The sequence below is a fragment of the Crocuta crocuta genome, unplaced genomic scaffold (assembly GCF_008692635.1).
Source record: "Crocuta crocuta isolate KB4526 unplaced genomic scaffold, BGI_CrCroc_1.0 scaffold95, whole genome shotgun sequence".
Taxonomy (NCBI): domain Eukaryota; kingdom Metazoa; phylum Chordata; class Mammalia; order Carnivora; family Hyaenidae; genus Crocuta; species Crocuta crocuta.
In genome coordinates this window covers 10,276,045-10,294,195 of record NW_027530971.1, presented here as the reverse complement: position 1 = coordinate 10,294,195, position 18,151 = coordinate 10,276,045, and the positions used below count along the sequence as shown (strand labels likewise).

The 18,151-nt window shown below is 40.3% G+C and overlaps 1 protein-coding gene across 3 annotated transcripts in view; it reads left to right on the top strand.

Annotated features, from left to right (window-relative positions):
- The window catches only part of ASTN2 (astrotactin 2), an 881,037-nt gene that overhangs the window by 382,490 nt on the left and 480,396 nt on the right, over positions 1-18,151 (top strand). For all 3 annotated transcript variants that reach the window (XM_077769932.1, XM_077769931.1, XM_077769933.1), the window contains one exon: positions 8,806-8,973. In XM_077769932.1, coding sequence (XP_077626058.1) covers positions 8,806-8,973 — 168 coding nt within the window. The remainder of the gene's footprint in view (positions 1-8,805; positions 8,974-18,151) is intronic.

Here is an 18,151-nt window from a genome sequence, read left to right as displayed (position 1 = left end):
CTGACAGCTCAGAGCCTGAAGCTTGCCTTTGATTCTGTGTCTCCATCTCTCTCTCTCTGTCCCTTTCCTGCTCCCTCCCACCCCCCCCAAAATGAAATAAATGGTGAAAAAAATTTAAAAAGAGGTAGTTGTTGTCAAATAAGACAGAGATAGTACATTAGTTCCTAGGGCTGCTATAACAAAGTACCACAGACTGTGTGGCTTGAACAACAGAAATTTATTTCCTCAGTTCTTGAGGCTGGAAATTTGAGATCAAGTTGGTGGCAAAGTTGGTTTCTTCTGAGGACCTCCCTCCTTGGCTTGTAGATGGCCATTTTTTTCCTGGGTCTTCACATGGTCTTCCCTCTGTGCTTGTAGAGTAATCTCCTCTTCTTATAGAGACTTCAGTCCTATTGTATTAGGGTCATAACTTAACAACTTTGTTTAACCTTAATTACCTCTTTAAAGACCCCGCCTCCAAATACAATGATACTCAGAGGTACTGGGGGTTAGGATTTCCAACATATGAATTTTGGGGCAGCCACAGTTCAGCTTATGGAAGGTAGAAAGTACAGAGGAATAGGTTGAGGTTGATCTAAGGAAAAGGGGAAGAAAATGGCAGAAGGGAAGAGAGCTGGAAGAAGATCAGGAGACAACAGCATAGAGAAAAGTGGCTGATGAGTTTAACCTCCTGTTTGTAAAGTTTGGTCTCTCACTCCTCGAATGGCTTTCAGTCAGTGGCAGGTGGCAGAATGTATACAAGCCTGAGTTGGTGCTCTCTGGACAGGGGAGAAAGGTGGATGTGGGTGTGCTCTTCATGGGTCTACTGAGCTGAAGATGGGTGGGCTCATTTCTGCTTCATCTTCATTTTTTTTCATCCTGTGACACCAAAAGATATTTTCTCCCAGGTCTGAGACCCTGACAGATGAGATCAACATGGGAATGAACACATGATGTAATATTAGGAAAGAAGCCTTTAATTATTTTGCATCCAAAGAATGAGGAGGGAAGAGAGCTGTGTACTTTTGGCCAGAAAATTCCATGAGCTTCATTTGTAAAAACCATATTTCCACCATACAACCTTTCCTTTCCCTGCTTCCCATTCACTACTGTGACCAGAGCCTTCTTTTGAAATTCTCTATCCATGGTTTTCAAAGGTCTGTCTCATGATTCGAGGTATAATGAAAGGGATTTGCAGCTGCCGTCTGGCTCGCCAGGCAATTTTGTCTGGTGATATCTCCTTCCATGGCATTTTTAGTTCTCATCTGTAGCTTTCTGTTTCTTTAGGGGCCGATATGCCTCTGGCTTTTCAGAGAATACTACGGAGTGGCCTGAGCTCCCCAGCTCACCTCTGATCTATGCTGCACAATTACAGAAGCAGGCTGATAATCAATGTAATTGAAGATCAGAGTTAATGAGGACCTCCGTGCCCATTCAGTCCCCTGAGCAACGCTGAGCTTCAGATGCTAGATAAGGAAACGATTGAGCTGAACTGAAAATCCATTTGGCTAATTAGATGATGTATATTCCCACAAGCCAGTGAGAGAAAAAAAAATATATATATATATATTTAAAAATAAGGAAACATGACATTTTGAAGATGAGATTTTGGCAAAGATTCATTCCAGAGTCACTGCTTTCTGGGGAGATTGATTTGAGCACAAAGAGGAATCTTAGAGCACCCAGAAAAATGGGGGTGCCTTTGATCCAAAACCGAGAAAATAAAACAAGGGTCCATTGGAAAAGTAGAAATGTGTGAGACACATAGAAAAATGCATTCCTATTCCTTTCCTATATATTTATTCTCAAAGTAATGCTGGAACTTACCCAGAGAGAGTTGCTGGCCACTCTTTGGCCTTACTGTGCTTGTGCTTGTGCACTTTCTCTCTCTCTCCCTCCCTCCCTCCTCATTCTCTACTCACACACACTCCCCACCATTTTCTGAACCTCTGCTATACCCCAGGAACTATGGTGTTTATGGAGTTACATAAAGCATACTCCCTGCCTTCAAGAAATATGCAATCTAGATGAGAGAATAAGACAGAGGAAATTAAAAAAACTACTCCTGCTTTGCCTTAGATTTGCTATATCTGGACTCTCTGGACTGAGACCTGGACTATGAGGTCTCCATAGACAGACACCATATTTTACTCTTCCAGAGGCTGGGACAGGACCCAGCACATAGTAGGTGCATTATTTGTTAAATAAATAAATATATGGATGAATGACCAAAACTATAACATGGCATATATAGCTGCTAGTTGAGTAAAATACCTTGTATATATGAGAGAGATTAAGAGGAACATAAGCCAGGTCTGAAGGTGAGCCTTAAGGGACAGATACCACCTCAACTTCTGCCAAGTTTGCTCTCCTTGGTATCCTTCAAGATCTACCTTAAAGGCTGACTCTTCAATGATTCCTCCCTGACACCCTCTTTTCTTTCCACTTATACTCAAATCCATACAGTGCCCCCAACACTCTAGGTTGTATTGTATCCATCTGTGCACACATTTGATCTCTCTTGCTAGTCTATAACTTTCTTGATGGATTCTGTCCATTTATCATTCTTGGTATCCATTTCTTATGCAAGGAGGGGCTTAATAAATGATGGTTAAATTAACACATGGATTAAGTCTTAGAAATTACATTTTGTGCAGTTACTCCCTTTTACTATCTGATGTGACATCTCCCTGCCACACGTCCTTGCCCCTTCACACTGAACCCCTCCAGCATCTCTGATCATCCACATCACAAGCTCATGGGGCAAATGAGAACTCAGGAACCTTGATTGATTCAGGGAGAGGGAGACACTGAAAGGCTCATCTTGTATTCTGGCTCTCACAGAATAAAAACAGACAACAAGAAAAAAACCCTCTGGGATCAATGTGGAGGCCTTCCTGCTTCACAATCCCATGCTGAAGTTAGTTGAAATTCCTTTCAGTCAAGCGTGGAATTGTGATTCCATTAATTCATTCAACAGGCATTTCTCCAAACTCCTAATACATGCCAGGCATTCTACTGAGGGCTGGGTTGATAAGGACTAATGACTAATGAGTCATGACCTCTTCCCTATATGAAATCACTGTCAATCAGAAAAAGCAAAAGACTTCCAGCACTCTAGGATACACTCTAAAGGGGGATCCACAGACTATTAGAGGAGAAATGAGAGCATAGAAGAAGGCAACTCTGCCTGATACACAACCAAAACCCAGCTCTCATGACATCTTAGAATAATGGATATGTCCCACTTCTGGATGCTGAAATACCTAGAGTCTCTTTCTACTTGGGCCATATATTAGTTACAGATTCAGCTAACTTAGTTTCTCTCTGAACTTGTGTTGTCTTTCTGTCAAATGGGGGAAATACATACCCTGTAAGTCTGTTGTAAGAATTAAGTGAACGGAATGTGTAATGCATTCATCCCAGGCTCTGGGACAGAGAGAGCATTCAAAGGATAGTAATGCCCTTCTGCCATTAAACCAGCAGTGTGCCTTGGTAGAGTAGCCTTTTAAAGAAGTTAAAGATAACCTGTTTTTAAGTCATTGTCTTTGAAAGTGACTTATTTTTCATATTTAAGAGAGATCTGTTAACCAGTATTGGGTTCAGAGAGTCCAGGTGTACAAGAAATCCAAATAATAACTAATTTGCTCCTGCTAGTTGAGATTTTACAATGTGCTAGGGAGGCCACATATTGTAATGAATGCCGTAATGCCATGACCAAATCTGTCATTAGAACATAGACACTATTCCCCCAGCTTCCAGGAATGTTGGTGGCTGACCACTTGCTCTGAGCCTTTCTTGGAGAAATGTCCTTCAGGGAAAAGGATCACTTCGCCCAAGTGCATGTCCCTTCCCCAAGGAGAGTCTGCAGCCTATGACTGGTTAATGTGGGGATGCAAAGGCCTGACACATTGTCTTGATTCGGGACAACTCTGAAGGACCATCCCAGCCCCAGAACTTCCCCTGGAGTCAGCCTGAGGTCTTTGCTGCAATGGCAGGGCTATTTGACTTCTCTCTCTGCTCATTCTCATTTCCATTTCGCTCATTTCCTTACAAGGCAACACTCAGTAAACCTCCTGCATGTCAGTATTTGCCTTTGAGTCTCATTTCTGACAAACCCGACCTCAGATACATGCATTGTCTAATTTAATCTTTATATCAACCCTATGAAGGAGAAATTAGGAGCCACATCTTTCCTGTGAGATGATGGAGGTTTTGTCCAGGTTTACAGAGCTTGTAAGCAGCAGAGTGGAGATCTGAATCCATGTCTTGCTGACTCTATTCTTGGTATCACTGCACTGTGTAGTTTCCCTGAAGTAGTGGGATTAGCCAAACTCAGCCCTGGGACACAATTCAATATCCATCCCTCAGTCTTTAGTGAGAATAAATACAAGAATTATCCATTTAAACAGCATGACTGTGCTTTTTAAAAGAAAAAATATGTGGTTGATACTGATGTTCGGTGCCTTGCACAGGGACCCATGTGACATGTTTCTGCTCAGGCTTAGTTCCAGAGGGGAAAATATGGCTTTGCAGATAGATTTGCATATCTTTCCTTGCCAGAAATTTGAAATATGGATTCCAGCAGACTTTTTCTTTCTTTTCCTTTTTTTTTTTTTTTTTTTTTTTGCTTTAGCTGCCAAGGATTCTAAGGCCGACTTCAAATGTGGTCATTTCCTTATCTCTGAGCCTGATGCTATCTATCCCTCATGCGTTTTTCATAGTACCCTCCTTCATACTCACCAAAAATCACATTGTCCACTGTGCTTCTACTGAGGAACTCATTTTATAAGATGATAGAAATCATGTCATCTGTGTGAGTTAGAGAGGATAACATTGCCTGCCATGCTGTCAGGGAATCTCCGACCCTCAGGGCATTCAGGTAGGTTCTGATGTGATCCTCTCTCTCTGGCCATTGCCCATTGGGCTACAGCTGGACACCAGGGCCAAGAGGAGCCCTGGCAGAAAGGTTGCTATTAAACCCAAATGATGCCCGGTAACTGGGTCCCTCCCTGGAAAATTTAAATTGCATGCATGGAAAGATTTTGTTGGTCAGTCGTAAGGTAGAGAGAAGCAGATGCAGGGAAAGAAGCTGAGTCGTGCTAATTGTGACGTAACTTAAGATCTCCTGCTGCTGAGGTCTGTAGATCTGCCATAAATCTAGAACTGCACTCCAGGGCCATCGTTGTGGAACTCCGTCCTACTTGAACTTTTTCTTTTTTCTTTCCCTCTATGAAATTCAACCTGTGCTATATTTTTTTAATGGAGATTTTTTCTATGTTTTTTATTAAGTTTTTTTTATTTTTAACTTCAGTATAGTTAACATATTTCAGTTGTACAATGTGGTGAGTGATTCAGCACTTCCATGAGTGTCTCAGTGCTCATCATGATACATGGACTTTCCATCTCCACCAGTTATGTCACCCATCCCCCACCACTTCCCATCTGGTTACCATCACTTTGTTCTCTATCAGTGAGAGTTTCTTGTTTTTTTCTCTCTCTTTTTCTTTGCTCATTTGTTTTCTTTCTTAACAAAGTGAAATCATATGGTATTTGTCTTTCTCTGACGGACTTACTTCACCTAGCATTATATTCTCTTCCATCCATGTCATTGCAAATGGCAAGATATCACTATTTTTTATGCCTGAGTAATATCCCATTTTATATTATAAACCACATCTTTTTTTGTTAAGTTTATTCCTGTTTATTTTTAGAGAGAGAGAGAAAGAGAGACAGCACATGGCAGGGGCAGAGAGTGGGATAGAGAGAATCCCAAGCAATCTCCAGTCTGTCAGTGCACAGTCTGATACAGGGCTCAAACTCACAAACTATGAAATCATGACCTGAGTCAAACTCACAAACTATGAGATCATGACCTGAGTCATGATAATCAAGAGTCAGATGCTTAGCCGACTGAGCCACCCAAGAGCCCCTACTACCACAACTTTTTCCATTCATCTGTTGATGGACACTTGGGCTGCTTCCATAGTTAGGCTATTGCAAATAATGTTGCAATAAATATCAGGGTGCATGTGTCCCTTTGAATTAGTGTTTTTGTATTCTTTGGGTAAATGCCAAGTAGTGCATTTGCTGAATCATAGGTAATTCTATTTTTAACTGTTTGAGGAAATTCCATACTGTTTTCCAGAGCGGCTGCACCACTTTGACTTCCAACAGTATGAAAGGGTTCCCTTTTCTCCATAACCTTTCCAACACTTGTTTCTTGTGTTGATGATTTTAGCCATTCTGACTGGTGTGAGGTGATAACTCATTGTAGTTTTGATTTTCATTTTCCTGATGATGAGAGATATTGAGCATCTTTTCATGTGTCTGTTGCCCATTTGTATGTCTTCTTTGGAAAAATGTCTGTTCATGTCTTCTGCCCATTTTTAAATTATATTATTCATTTTTTGATGTTGAGTTGTATAAGTTCTTCATATATTTTGATTACTAACCCTTTATTGGGTATGTCATTTGAAAATGTCTTTCCCCATTCAGTAGGTTGCCCTTTAGTTTTGTTAATTATTTCCTTTGTTGTGCAGAAGCTTTTTATTTTGATGTAGTCCCAATAGTTTCTTTTTGTTTTATTTCCCTTCTCTCGGGAGACATACCTAGAAAAGCATTGCTTTTCCAGAGAAATTTCTATCTGTGCTCTCTTCTAAGATTTTTATGGCTTCAGGTCTTATATTGAGGTCTTCACTCCATTTTTAGTTTATTTTTGTGTATGGTGTAAGAAAGTGAGCCACTTTCATGCTTCTGCATGTAGCTCTTCAGTTTTTCCAATATTATTTGTTGAAGAAGCGTCTTTTCCCATTGTATATTCTTTCCTTCTTTGTCAAAGATTAATTGACCATATAATTGTGGGTTTATATCTGGGTTTTCTGTTCTGTGCTGTTGATCCATGTGTCTGTTTCTAAGCCATTACCACGTGGTTTTGATTAGTAAAGCTCTGTAATATAAGTTGAAGTCTGGAATTGTGATGACTCTAGTTTTGGTTTTCTTTTTCAAGATTGCTTTGGCATGGGTCTTTTGGGATTCCTTACAAATTTGAGGGTTGATTCTTCTAGTTCTCTGAAAGATGCTGTTGGTATTTTGATAGGGATTACATTAAATCTGTATTGCTTTGGGTAGTATAACAGACATTTTAACAATATTTGTTCTTCCAACACATTAGCATGGACTTTCTTTTCTTTGCATCATCTTGAATTTTTTTCATTAATGTTTTATAGTTTTCAGCATACAGGTCTTTTATCTCTTTGGTTAAGTTTACTTGCAGATATTTTGTTGGTTTTGGTGCAATTATAAATGCGATTGCTTTCTTAATTTCACTTTCTGCTGCTTCATTATCAGTGTATAGGAATGGAACAGATTTCTGTATATTGATTTTGTATCCTGTGACTTTACTGAATTCATTTATGAGTTCTAATAGTTTTTTGGTGGAATCTTTAGGATTTTCTATATATAGTATCAGGTCATCTATAAATATTAAACCTCTTACTTCTCCCATACCAATTTGAATGCCTTTTATTCTTTTATATTGTCTGATTGATGTGGAATACCTTTGCTGTATTACTAGAAGTATACGCTCACCACATATACCCAATATGCAGACACTCTGAACAGATTTCTGTCCCCTGCTCCCAAAGAATATGTGTGGGCGTGTGTTTATGTATGTATGTATATATGCATATGTGTATTTCTGCATTCGTGTATGTTTGTATGTGTATGTAGAGGTAAATATATTTATGTGCATATATATGTTAAAAGGAGTATTTTAGAGCATAGATTGCATAGCTAGGGTCTTTTGTCTGATCTACACAAGTTTTTTAAGAAAAGAATTTAAGTCATTGTTGCCAAGTTGCTTGATTATAATTAAAATCTGAAGTTTTGGCCTCTCCTGAAGAAAACCTGACATTCTTGGACAACTGGCTTTTAGACTTATTTTGGTAAGAGTTGGCAGGAGCGGGCCTGCTCCTCCATTCTGATAGAACCCAAACTGCCAGTTTACCCCAAACTTCATAGTTCCCCAATATTCAGGCATTTTCCATTGCACAAGTGTGGCTTTTTCTCTTAGAGGCGCTACCGACTTTGAATTTCTCTTTCTCCCTCCACCTCCCTCTCTAATTGTGGGTTTATATCTGGGTTTTCTATTCTATACTCTCTCTATTCCCTGTCTCTCTCTAATAGAATCAAAAACAGAATCTAGGCCAGGAGGCCAAGAAGCTACTCAGCGAGTCTCTTCCATTAATATCACACACCTGGCCCCTGTGGGCATTAATGACCCCTTTTCAGTGGAGAGAGGTACCTGGGTGACAGGGACATTAGCACTTTTTTTCTTTTTGCTTTTAAATTTTAATGTTTAAGGATTCTTTGCTAGGACAACTCAGACCCTGACTAAGTATAGTGTTTTGTCTACATTAATTTATTCCATTTTTCTAACAACGAGGTAGGTTCCATTAATAATCCTATTTACAGATGATGTAACCAAGGCCCAGAGGTATTGAGTGCCTTTCTCAAAGTCAATGGCAGGTAAGGGTGGATTCTTGATATGAACCCAAGTCTCTATGAGTTCTAAGAGCCCAGCTCCTAACCACTAGGCTGAACTGTCTCTGTGTCTGATTTGTCTGTCTCTACTGGCTGCTGATACTGTGACAAGCATGTTGTAAATGCAGGTAGTCAAGTAAGAACAGGGTCCTGGGGTGGGGAGATGGCTTGTATGCACCTTCCTGTGTTTCTGGCCTGCAGCATCAGCAACAAGATACATCTCCATCTATATCCTAAAAGCGGGGAGAAAGTAGCTTTCTCTTTCTCTCTGTTCACCCACAGGGAGCAGCTTTGTGGTGAGTGAAGGGAGCTACCTGGATGTCTCAGACTGGTTAAACCCGGCCAAGCTGTCCCTATATTACCAGATCAACGCTACATCTCCATGGGTGAGAGATCTCTGCGGACAGAGGACGACAGATGCCTGTGAGCAGCTCTGCGACCCAGACACTGGTGAGCCATGGGTTAAGCTGGGGTTAGAGGGAGGGAGGACATGGGCCGAAAGATGGTCTATACCCCTTCTACTTGAAGAATCATGGCTCTTGAGCCATTGACAAGGGATTTTGCATGAAGCCCCATCAATTCCATTGGCCATTAAACTATATGCTGCCATCACCTGGCAAAGGAGAAAGTTCTCTCAAACCATAGAAATCCCAGAAGGAGAAAGTACCACAGAGAGCATCTGGTCCACTTTCAAAGCAAGGTGTCTGAACATCATCCAGTATCCCTGAGCTCACATCCTATCTACCTCTTATGAGCTGGATGTTCTGTGTCATTTTTTCCAGTTTTCCTGAAATATAATTGACACATAATATTGTATAAGTTTAAGGCGAACAATGCATTGATTTAATGGGCATATATACTGTGAAATGATTACCACATTCAGACTCACTAACACCCCCGACACTTCACATACCATTGTTTTTGTGGTGATAACATTTAAGATCTACCGTCTTAGCAACTTCCAAGTATGTAAAACAGCACTTTCACTGTTCACCATGTTGCGTATCAGATAGATCTCCAGGTTCTTAAGTGGGGAGATATTGGTCATAGGGTACAAACTAGCTGGGTGTTCTTTAGAAAGACACTCCCTCTGAGTACCAGAGAATGAAAACCGCATCTAACCCACAAGACTGTTGTTAGGATTAAATGAGATAATACATGGTAAGCCCCTTATAAATTCATTTACTCATTCATTCCATGGGGCAGACACTTTCCTAGGCATTGAGGATATAGCAGTGAACAAAATAGGCATAATCTCTGCCCTAATTAAGTTTATATTCTAAGGATACATTAAATCTGCACTGTCTAACAAGGTAGCCACTAGCCACACATGGCTATTTAAATTTAAATTAAGAAGGATTAAATAAAGTAAGCCTTCACTTTCCCAGTCACATCAGCCATATTTCAAGCTACATGTGACTACTGGCTAACTCTTGGATAACTCAGATGTAGAGCATTACCACCCCTGCAGAAAGTCGTGTTGGACAGTGTTACAACAGACAAAGGAAATCACATGTGCCCTGTCAGATGATGACGCATGCTGGGGGAGAGCACACAGCCTATGGGATGCTAAGCTGGGAGTGGGGGTGGAGCTGTTAGTGTATGCAGTGCTCAGGGAAGGCTTCTCTGAGAAGAGGACATTTGAGTGGGCACCTTGAGGCTAAGATGGTGGAAGTCATGTGACTCTGGGCGGGGGGGAAGGGGTGCCGCATTCTAGGCAGAAGCAATGACAAGGGCCAGCACACTGCAGCAGGAGTTCAGGAATGTTGCCATTGGTTCAGTAGGAAGAATGGTGTGGTTGGATGAAAGTGAGAGAGGAGAGGAGTAGGAGGCAAATTTGAAAAGCAGAAGATTGAGTAGGGGCGGTTGCAGGGACTTACATAGGATGACAAGGACTTTGGATTTCACTCTGAGTGAGGGGAGATGTCACTGGAGGATTCTGAGCCAAAGGAGCGGCGTGATGTGGCCTGCATTTTAACAGAAATATTCTGGCTGGTTCATGGCAAACTGACTTGGCATTTAAGGGCACTATTATTCTAATGTAGGTGAGAGTTGGCAGTGGCTTGCCCCTTAGTGGTGAGAGGAAAAGATGGTCAAATTCTGGACATATTTAGAGGGTAGATCTGACAGTACTTGTATTAGTTATGAAAGGTGAGAAGCAGAGAGGGGTCAAAGATGATTCCATGTGGTTCAGTCTGAACAAGGATGAATGGCCTTCTCTTTCACTGAGTCAGAGGATGCTGTATGAGGGTCAAGATTGAGGTGAAGAGGATGAAGGGTACTGTTTTGGATGTAAGTTCAAGCATCAAGTAAAGATAGAAAACAGGCATTGATGTCCAAAAGTCAAATTTAAAGAAATTTTAGCTGGAGATAAAAAAGTATGAGTCAATAGCATACACATGATACTTAAACCTAGGAGACAGTGTCTTATTTATAGTAAATAATTAGTACATAGATAATATCTTACTCATAGTTATTGTTCAATAAGTGGTGGTTATTAATGTCCACAAATAGGGAAATCGAAGTTAGAGAGAAGAGAGTTGGCAAGGTCCCAAAGCACATTACACATGAAGCCTTCTTGCTTCCAGTCCTATGCTCTTCCCAATGACTTTTATTGATGTAATCTCTCTGGAACTTCATTTCTTTCTTCATTAACAAGAGCTTGGCCATCTTGCCTGGAAGGTCCATGGCACAATACCCATGGGGCAGCCTCTGTGCAGAGCTGAGGGCTCTCAGTGGCCAGGTCAAAGGTGTGCTCTATCCCAGTTCTCCCCCACTGTTCCATTGTTCAACATTCAGGAGTGAAGAGAGGGCTTCTCCAGGCTAACCCTTGAGTCTTTACAGGGCTGGGCAAGGACTTGGCTTTCTAACCACCATCCCCTCTTATCCTTTAGTTGGGAGTCTGTTTAGACACATTTTTGCAGCTTTTACATAGGCCTATTGGGTAAGCTATTTGGAAAATGCAATGCAGCTCTAGTGTACCATTGGACCAGACAGCTGAATCTTCTTTCTCTTAATTAAAACATTTGGGCTTTAAGGCACTGTCACCCTAAGCAGTAGTACCTCTTTACTTCCAACACACACACACACACACACACACACACACACACACCCCATGATTATCCTCATCCAACATCCAGGAAAGCCCTTATGGAATAATGTGCCTCTGTATCTGGTCCTGTGCACTCTTTTTTTCCTTTTTCTTTCCTTAAAAAGCAGGCAAGATTATTGGTAGAAGAGAACAGAAGGTATCCCCTCCATTGCCTCCCTCTATGAAGCCCCAGCTAGCAGAGTACTTGAGAGTCTGACCTTTTGGTTTCCCAGCAGAACTGCCTTCAAGTTCAAGGTCATGGTTTCTGATGATCTTTTCTGTTAGCTGTAAGCTTGAGGGCATAATTCCAAACAGTGGGTCATCCAGGGAGTAGGCATGTGTTAGGTGATTTTGGAAATGATGAGCTCTCCCACCAGTATTGCCTGGAGTTGAACACACACATACACCCACATATACTGTAGAGCTGAAAATTCTACAAGAATCCAGTGCATCGACCTTCTCAACTTTATCACTGACAATATTGATGCCAGAGAAGAAAGGTAAGAGGATTGAAGTTGCACAGCCAGCAGATAGAGAGCCAGGATTCAAACCTGGAGACTGAGCTCTTAACCAATGCTTCTTGAGCCTCTGTAGGTCTTGTGTGATTTTAAGATCCCACATTTCTAGAAAGCTACCAGCTACTGCTGATGCTTCTAGCCAAGGATTCCCCTTGGTGCACCAAGGCTCTAAACATTCTCCCTCCCAAATAGTCCTCTCATATTCTACAAAAACAGTATAAGTCCAAGTTGCTATATTTATTAATTTACTTATCTGACAAAGCCATGCTCACATCTGGCACTTTATTTTCTCCCTCTGTTTGCCACATACCCTGGACTCTAGGTACACTGATACCTGCAATTCCCTGAAGGCACCATACCATCTTGTGCCTACGTCCCTTTCATTGGCTGTTCCCTCCCTCTCGAAATACCTTTTTCCTTCTTTTACTGGAATAACAGGGGTTCCTGTTTTATCATTTCCATTCCATTCAGCCCAAACCCCTGACCAGATTAAGGAACCCTCCTTTATGCCCTCATAGCCTCTGAACTTCCCTGTGTCATAGTTCTCATCCCTGTGCACAGCCATTGTTCTTTCCTTGTCTGGGTCTATCGCCAGACTATAAGCTTTGTTAAGGCTGTGGAAGGAAGGTTTATCTCTGTATCTTTCAAGCCTAGCCTAATGTTGGCATATAATTGGCACACACAAAATCAGGATGAAGGAATGAAGGACATGTATATGATCTGCAAAACAATTTTATACACGAATTTTTAGTTTCTTCCTCCATATCCACTTACCTATGAACTCAGACTAACTATCTTCTAGCTCTAGAGAAATTGGGTCACTGGGAACCATCTCATAGCCAGACAAGCTAGAAGGCTCTGGCCTTATCCTCCCATTTAGCCACAACCCCAAGAACACTCTCCTTGCAGTCTTCACCCTGTCCATCATCTCTATAGTTCTGCCAAATACCCCATGCCGAGTTTTACCTTCTGACTAGAGTTCAGATTCCTCCTTCTTCCTGGAGTGCCTTCCATTCTTTAATCATTGACCTTGTAAAATTCTATTCACTGATTACCTCTCCTTTCCTCTTGGTAGAATGGATGACTTCTTTTACATTATCATCAGAGTTCTCTGTTGACTAAAAATCTGATTAAAACTTGAGTTATTTGGAAACTTGCCTTCCCTGCTAAAATGTAAGCTCCTTAAAGCCAGGGACTGTATCTCATTTACTCCTGTATCAGTCTCACCCCAATGTCCAGCAAAGAACCTTACTCTTAGAAGTCACTCAAGGCCTAAGTGGATAAGACTATATACAGGTAAGGAGTGGAAATGGGACCATAAGATCCCTGAATATATTTTCATGGAGCTTGACTCACACCCATTTCAAAAAATTTATTTCAATTTGTTAGATTCAATTCAACCAAGATTTTCTTAATTCCACAACTCATAAGTCTTGTGTGTTAAGTGCAATGGGAAATCACAGACAAATTGGACAATGTTCCTGCCTTCATGGATATCACATTTTCACAGGGATAAAAATAATATGCCCATATATAGCTATTATAAAAGAAACAATGTGAGGTAAATCAAGAACAGGCATTACAAAGTAGCTCATGCCTGGAGAAAAGGGAGAAATATATTCTTGATGGGAATTTCAGGAGATATATCATGGAGTGGGTGACCTTTTATCTGAACCTTGTAGAATCAGTAGGGAGTATGAGTAGGAAGGGTCCTTTAACAGAGGGATTTTAATGATTGAAATCAAGAGGAAGAAAGTTTAGAATTATTCCGGGAACCAGAAAGCAGTATAGCTGAGCTGGCATCTGGAGAATATGCTGCATGTGAAGTGGAGGAGGAGAGCTAGGGGAGAGGCAGGTAAAGAAGTTGGAAAGGTAAGATGAAGATAACTCCTAGAAAGATAAGGACCTGAATATTCTGAGAACCACTAAGGGAATTATTAAGACTTTATTTGAAAAGGGGAAACTACCTTCCACATCTGCCCAATTGTTTTGAGGAACATCTAATTGTTCATGGAATAGCTGGACCTCCCCTCCTTTGCCTTCTATCAGGAATTAGACTATGGGGAAAGTCATGGAAAAACTAACCCCCCAAGCCCTGTACATATTCAGTCCTTAAATCTGTCAAAAGTGGCTTTGCTTCCCTTGAGTAAGACCCTTCTTCCAGAGTAGGGCTGAACAAAGTCATAGAGTCCAATTATTGCTCATCATACCTTAAAGCTGTAGTAGAGGTGTCAATAAGAAGGATCATTCTTCCAAACTGACCACAAGAAGGAGAAAACTGGGGACATAGTGCTTCTGAAAAAAAATATGTATACATGTATATAAATGTATATGTGTATATATGTATGTATGTATGCATATATATGTGTGTGTATGTATGTGTGTATATATATACATATATATGTATATGGTTATGGATATATAATTGCCATGATGTGTGAATGAACCTGACCAAGTTTTCCTGGCTGTGTGGCATAGCCCAGCTCAAGTGTGTTCTTCTAGGGGTTTCAACAATTAGTACCACCCACAGGGCTGATTATGGGATTGGATACATGGTGTGCTGGTGCTGGCTTGTGTAACAGCTCATGAGATTCATGAGACTTGATTGTTATCTCTTCCCAACTCTTTGTTCAGTTGTGTCATGTAGATAGCTTGAAAATTGGCTATGATGAAGGTATTTATATCCACAAAATTGATTAATATCACAAGTCATGGCTTATTCTCTTTGGAAAGCCAATCATTAAACATGTACCTTCTAACGGTGACGAGGATGAGAACAAACCAGTACAGGACCAAGGCAAAGAAAGGCTTCAGTGAAGATTTAGAGAAGGCCTGAAAATGTTGCCAGAGGTGATGTTATGCTCCTTTACAGAATAGGCTACCATTACACCTCATCTTTCAGAAGGCAGAAATGATCATTCAAGAACTACTTGCTATAGTCCCATACAGTGTAGCACCAGACAGTTTAAATGATCAGGCTTTGACTTTTCAGAATATCATTAGTATTAAATTCTATTGTGAAACAGTGTTATTAAAGTTCTGCACATGTGTGGTATCATGCTAAATTCCATATAAAATCTTTGAAAGTGTGGCTTCAAACCACATGAAGCAAGTAACAGCAGAACACTAATGCCTTTAGTCACTAATTCATTCACCTCTTTATTTATTCATTCAGACATTTAGTTAACCAGAGTAGAATTGGAATATCCTTTCGAGTCTGACCAGGTTCACATCTTTGCTTCTGTGCTTACTGGGCTTTGGGAAAGCCATTTAATATATCCAAGCCTTATTTTTTAAATATGTAAAAATGAGAGTAAGACCTATTTGTCAGAGCGCTATGAGAATGAAATGAAAATCACATTTCCACAATACCCTCCCTGGTACCTAATGTAAGGTGGGCGCTCAAAACATAGTGTCTTTTGTTAATTTTATAATCAGTTATTCAGTCCCTAGTGCCTTCATATAATTAATTCAATATATATTCCAATTAATTTAATAAATATTTCATCAGACACCTCTAATCCAGCATTGTGTACTATGTTAAATTATTTGAGAAGAAAATAAAATACTGTCCCTGACCTCTAGGGGTGACCACTTAACAGACACTTACAATAACCTAGACTTTCCTATCTGATGGCCTTTCATTAGTCCCTTTAAACTGATGCAGTGAAGTCACAGGCTTTCAGTCTGAGAGCCAGCTTGGCCACAAATTTGTCATGTGACCTTGAGTATGGCATATTTTGTGAGCTTCATATTCATTCTCTTCAACAAAGAAATTAGTGGAAACAACTTTTTTAATTTTAATTTTTTAAAATATAGTTGATTGTCAAATTGGTTTCCATAGAACACCCAGTGCTCATCCCAACAAGTGAAGGGCATTTTAAATCCACAACAAAATTGAGAGGAAATATAGATATTTCCCATAGGCCTCTCCCCTACCTCACCATCAACATCTCACAGCAGAATGTTATATATGTTACAATCAATTCATACATCATGGTTACCCAAAGTCTATAGTCCATAGTTCACAATAGAGTTCACTTTTGGTGTTATACATCCTATGGGTTTGTACAAATGTCTAAAGACATGTATCCTTCATTATAATATCATATAGAGTATCTTCACTGCCTATGTTCTCATCTTCCCCTAACCCTGCAACTACTGATCTTTTTATTGTCGGAGTTACATCTTTTTATTTTTTTTTTTATGTTTTGCCAATGATTTTTTATTTTTTTCATTCATTTTTATTTTTTTACCTTTCAGATATTTTTTTCTTAAATAGTTTATTGTCAAGTTAGCTTCCATATAACACCCAGTGCTCATCCCAACAAGTGCCCTCCCTCATGCCCATCACCCCCTCCCCCTCTCCCCCACCCCCATCAGCCCTCAGTTTGTTCTCAGCATTCAAGAATCTCTCATGGTTTGCCTCCCTCCCCGCAACTATTTTTCCCCTTCTTCTCCCTCATGGCCCTCCGTTAGCCTCCTCCTAATCCGCCTATATGTGCAAACATAAGGTATCTGTCCTTCTCTGCCTGACTTATTTCGCTCAGCATAACACCCTCTAGATCCATCCATGTTGCTACACATGGCCAGATTTCATTCTTTCTCATTGCCATGCAGTATTCCATTGTATAAATATACCACATCTTCTCGATCCTTTCATCAGTTGATGGACACTTAAGCTCTTTCCATGTTTTGGCTATTGTTTAGAGTGTTGCTGTGAACATTGGGGTACATGTACCCCTATGCTTCAGCACCCCTGTATCTCTCAGGTAAATTCCTAGCAGTGCTAATGCTGGGACCTAGGGGAGTTCTATTGTTAATTTTTTGAGGAACCTCTATACTGTTTTCCAGAGGGGCTGAACCAGTTTACATTCCCACCAACAGTGTAGGAGGGTGCCCATTTCTCCACATCCTCGCCAGCATCTAGAGTCCTCTGATTTGCTCATTTTAGTCACTCTGTCCAGCATGAGGTGGTATCTCAGGGTGGTTTTGATTTGCATTTTCATGATGAGGAGGGAGGCTGAGCATCATTTCATGTGTCTGTTGGCCATTTGGATGTCCTCTTTGGAAAAGTGTGTGTTCATGTTTTATGTCCATTTCTTCAGATTATTTGTTTTTCAAGTGTGGATTTTGGTGAGTTCTTATAGATTTTGAATTCTAGCCCTCTATCTGATATGTCATTTGCAGCTGTCTTTTCCCATTCCATCGGTTGCCTATTAGTTTTATTTATTGTTTCCTTTGCTGTGAAGAAGATTTTTATCTTGATGAGATCCCAGTAAAGTTTCAGGATACAAAGTCAACGTACAGAAATCAGCTGCATTTTTATACACCAATAATGAAGCAACAGAAAGAGAAATCCAGAAACTGATCTCCTTCACAATTGCACAAAAAAACATAAAATACCTAGGAATAAACCTAACCAAAGATATAGGAGATATGTATGATGAAAACTATAGAAAACTTATGAAGGAAATTGAAGAAGACACAAAGAAATGGGAAAACATTCCATGCTCATGGGTCGGAAAAATAAATATAGTTAAAATGTCATTACTATCCAAAGCAATCTACACATTCAGTGCAATCCCAATCAAAATTGCACCAGCATTCTTCTCAAATTTGGAATAAACTATCCTAAAATTTGTATGGAGCCACAAAAGACCCTGAATAGCCAAAGTAATATTCAAGAAGAAAACCAAAATGGGAGGCATCACCATCCCAGACTTTAGCCTCTGCTACAAAGCTGTCATCATCAAGACAGTATGGTATTGGCACAAAAACAGACACATAGACCAATGGAATAGAATAGAGAACTCAGAATTGGACCCACAAATGTATGGCCAACTAATCTTTGACAAAATGGGAAAGAGTATCCAATGGAAAAATGTGGAAACAACTTTTAATGCAAGAAAGATCCCTAGTGATCATCTAGTCTGATCTAATGATGAGACTGAAGGCTACTGAGGCTAAGCAAGTTGCCCAGTGTCACTTAGTAAATTAGTGGTAAGATATGAGTCAC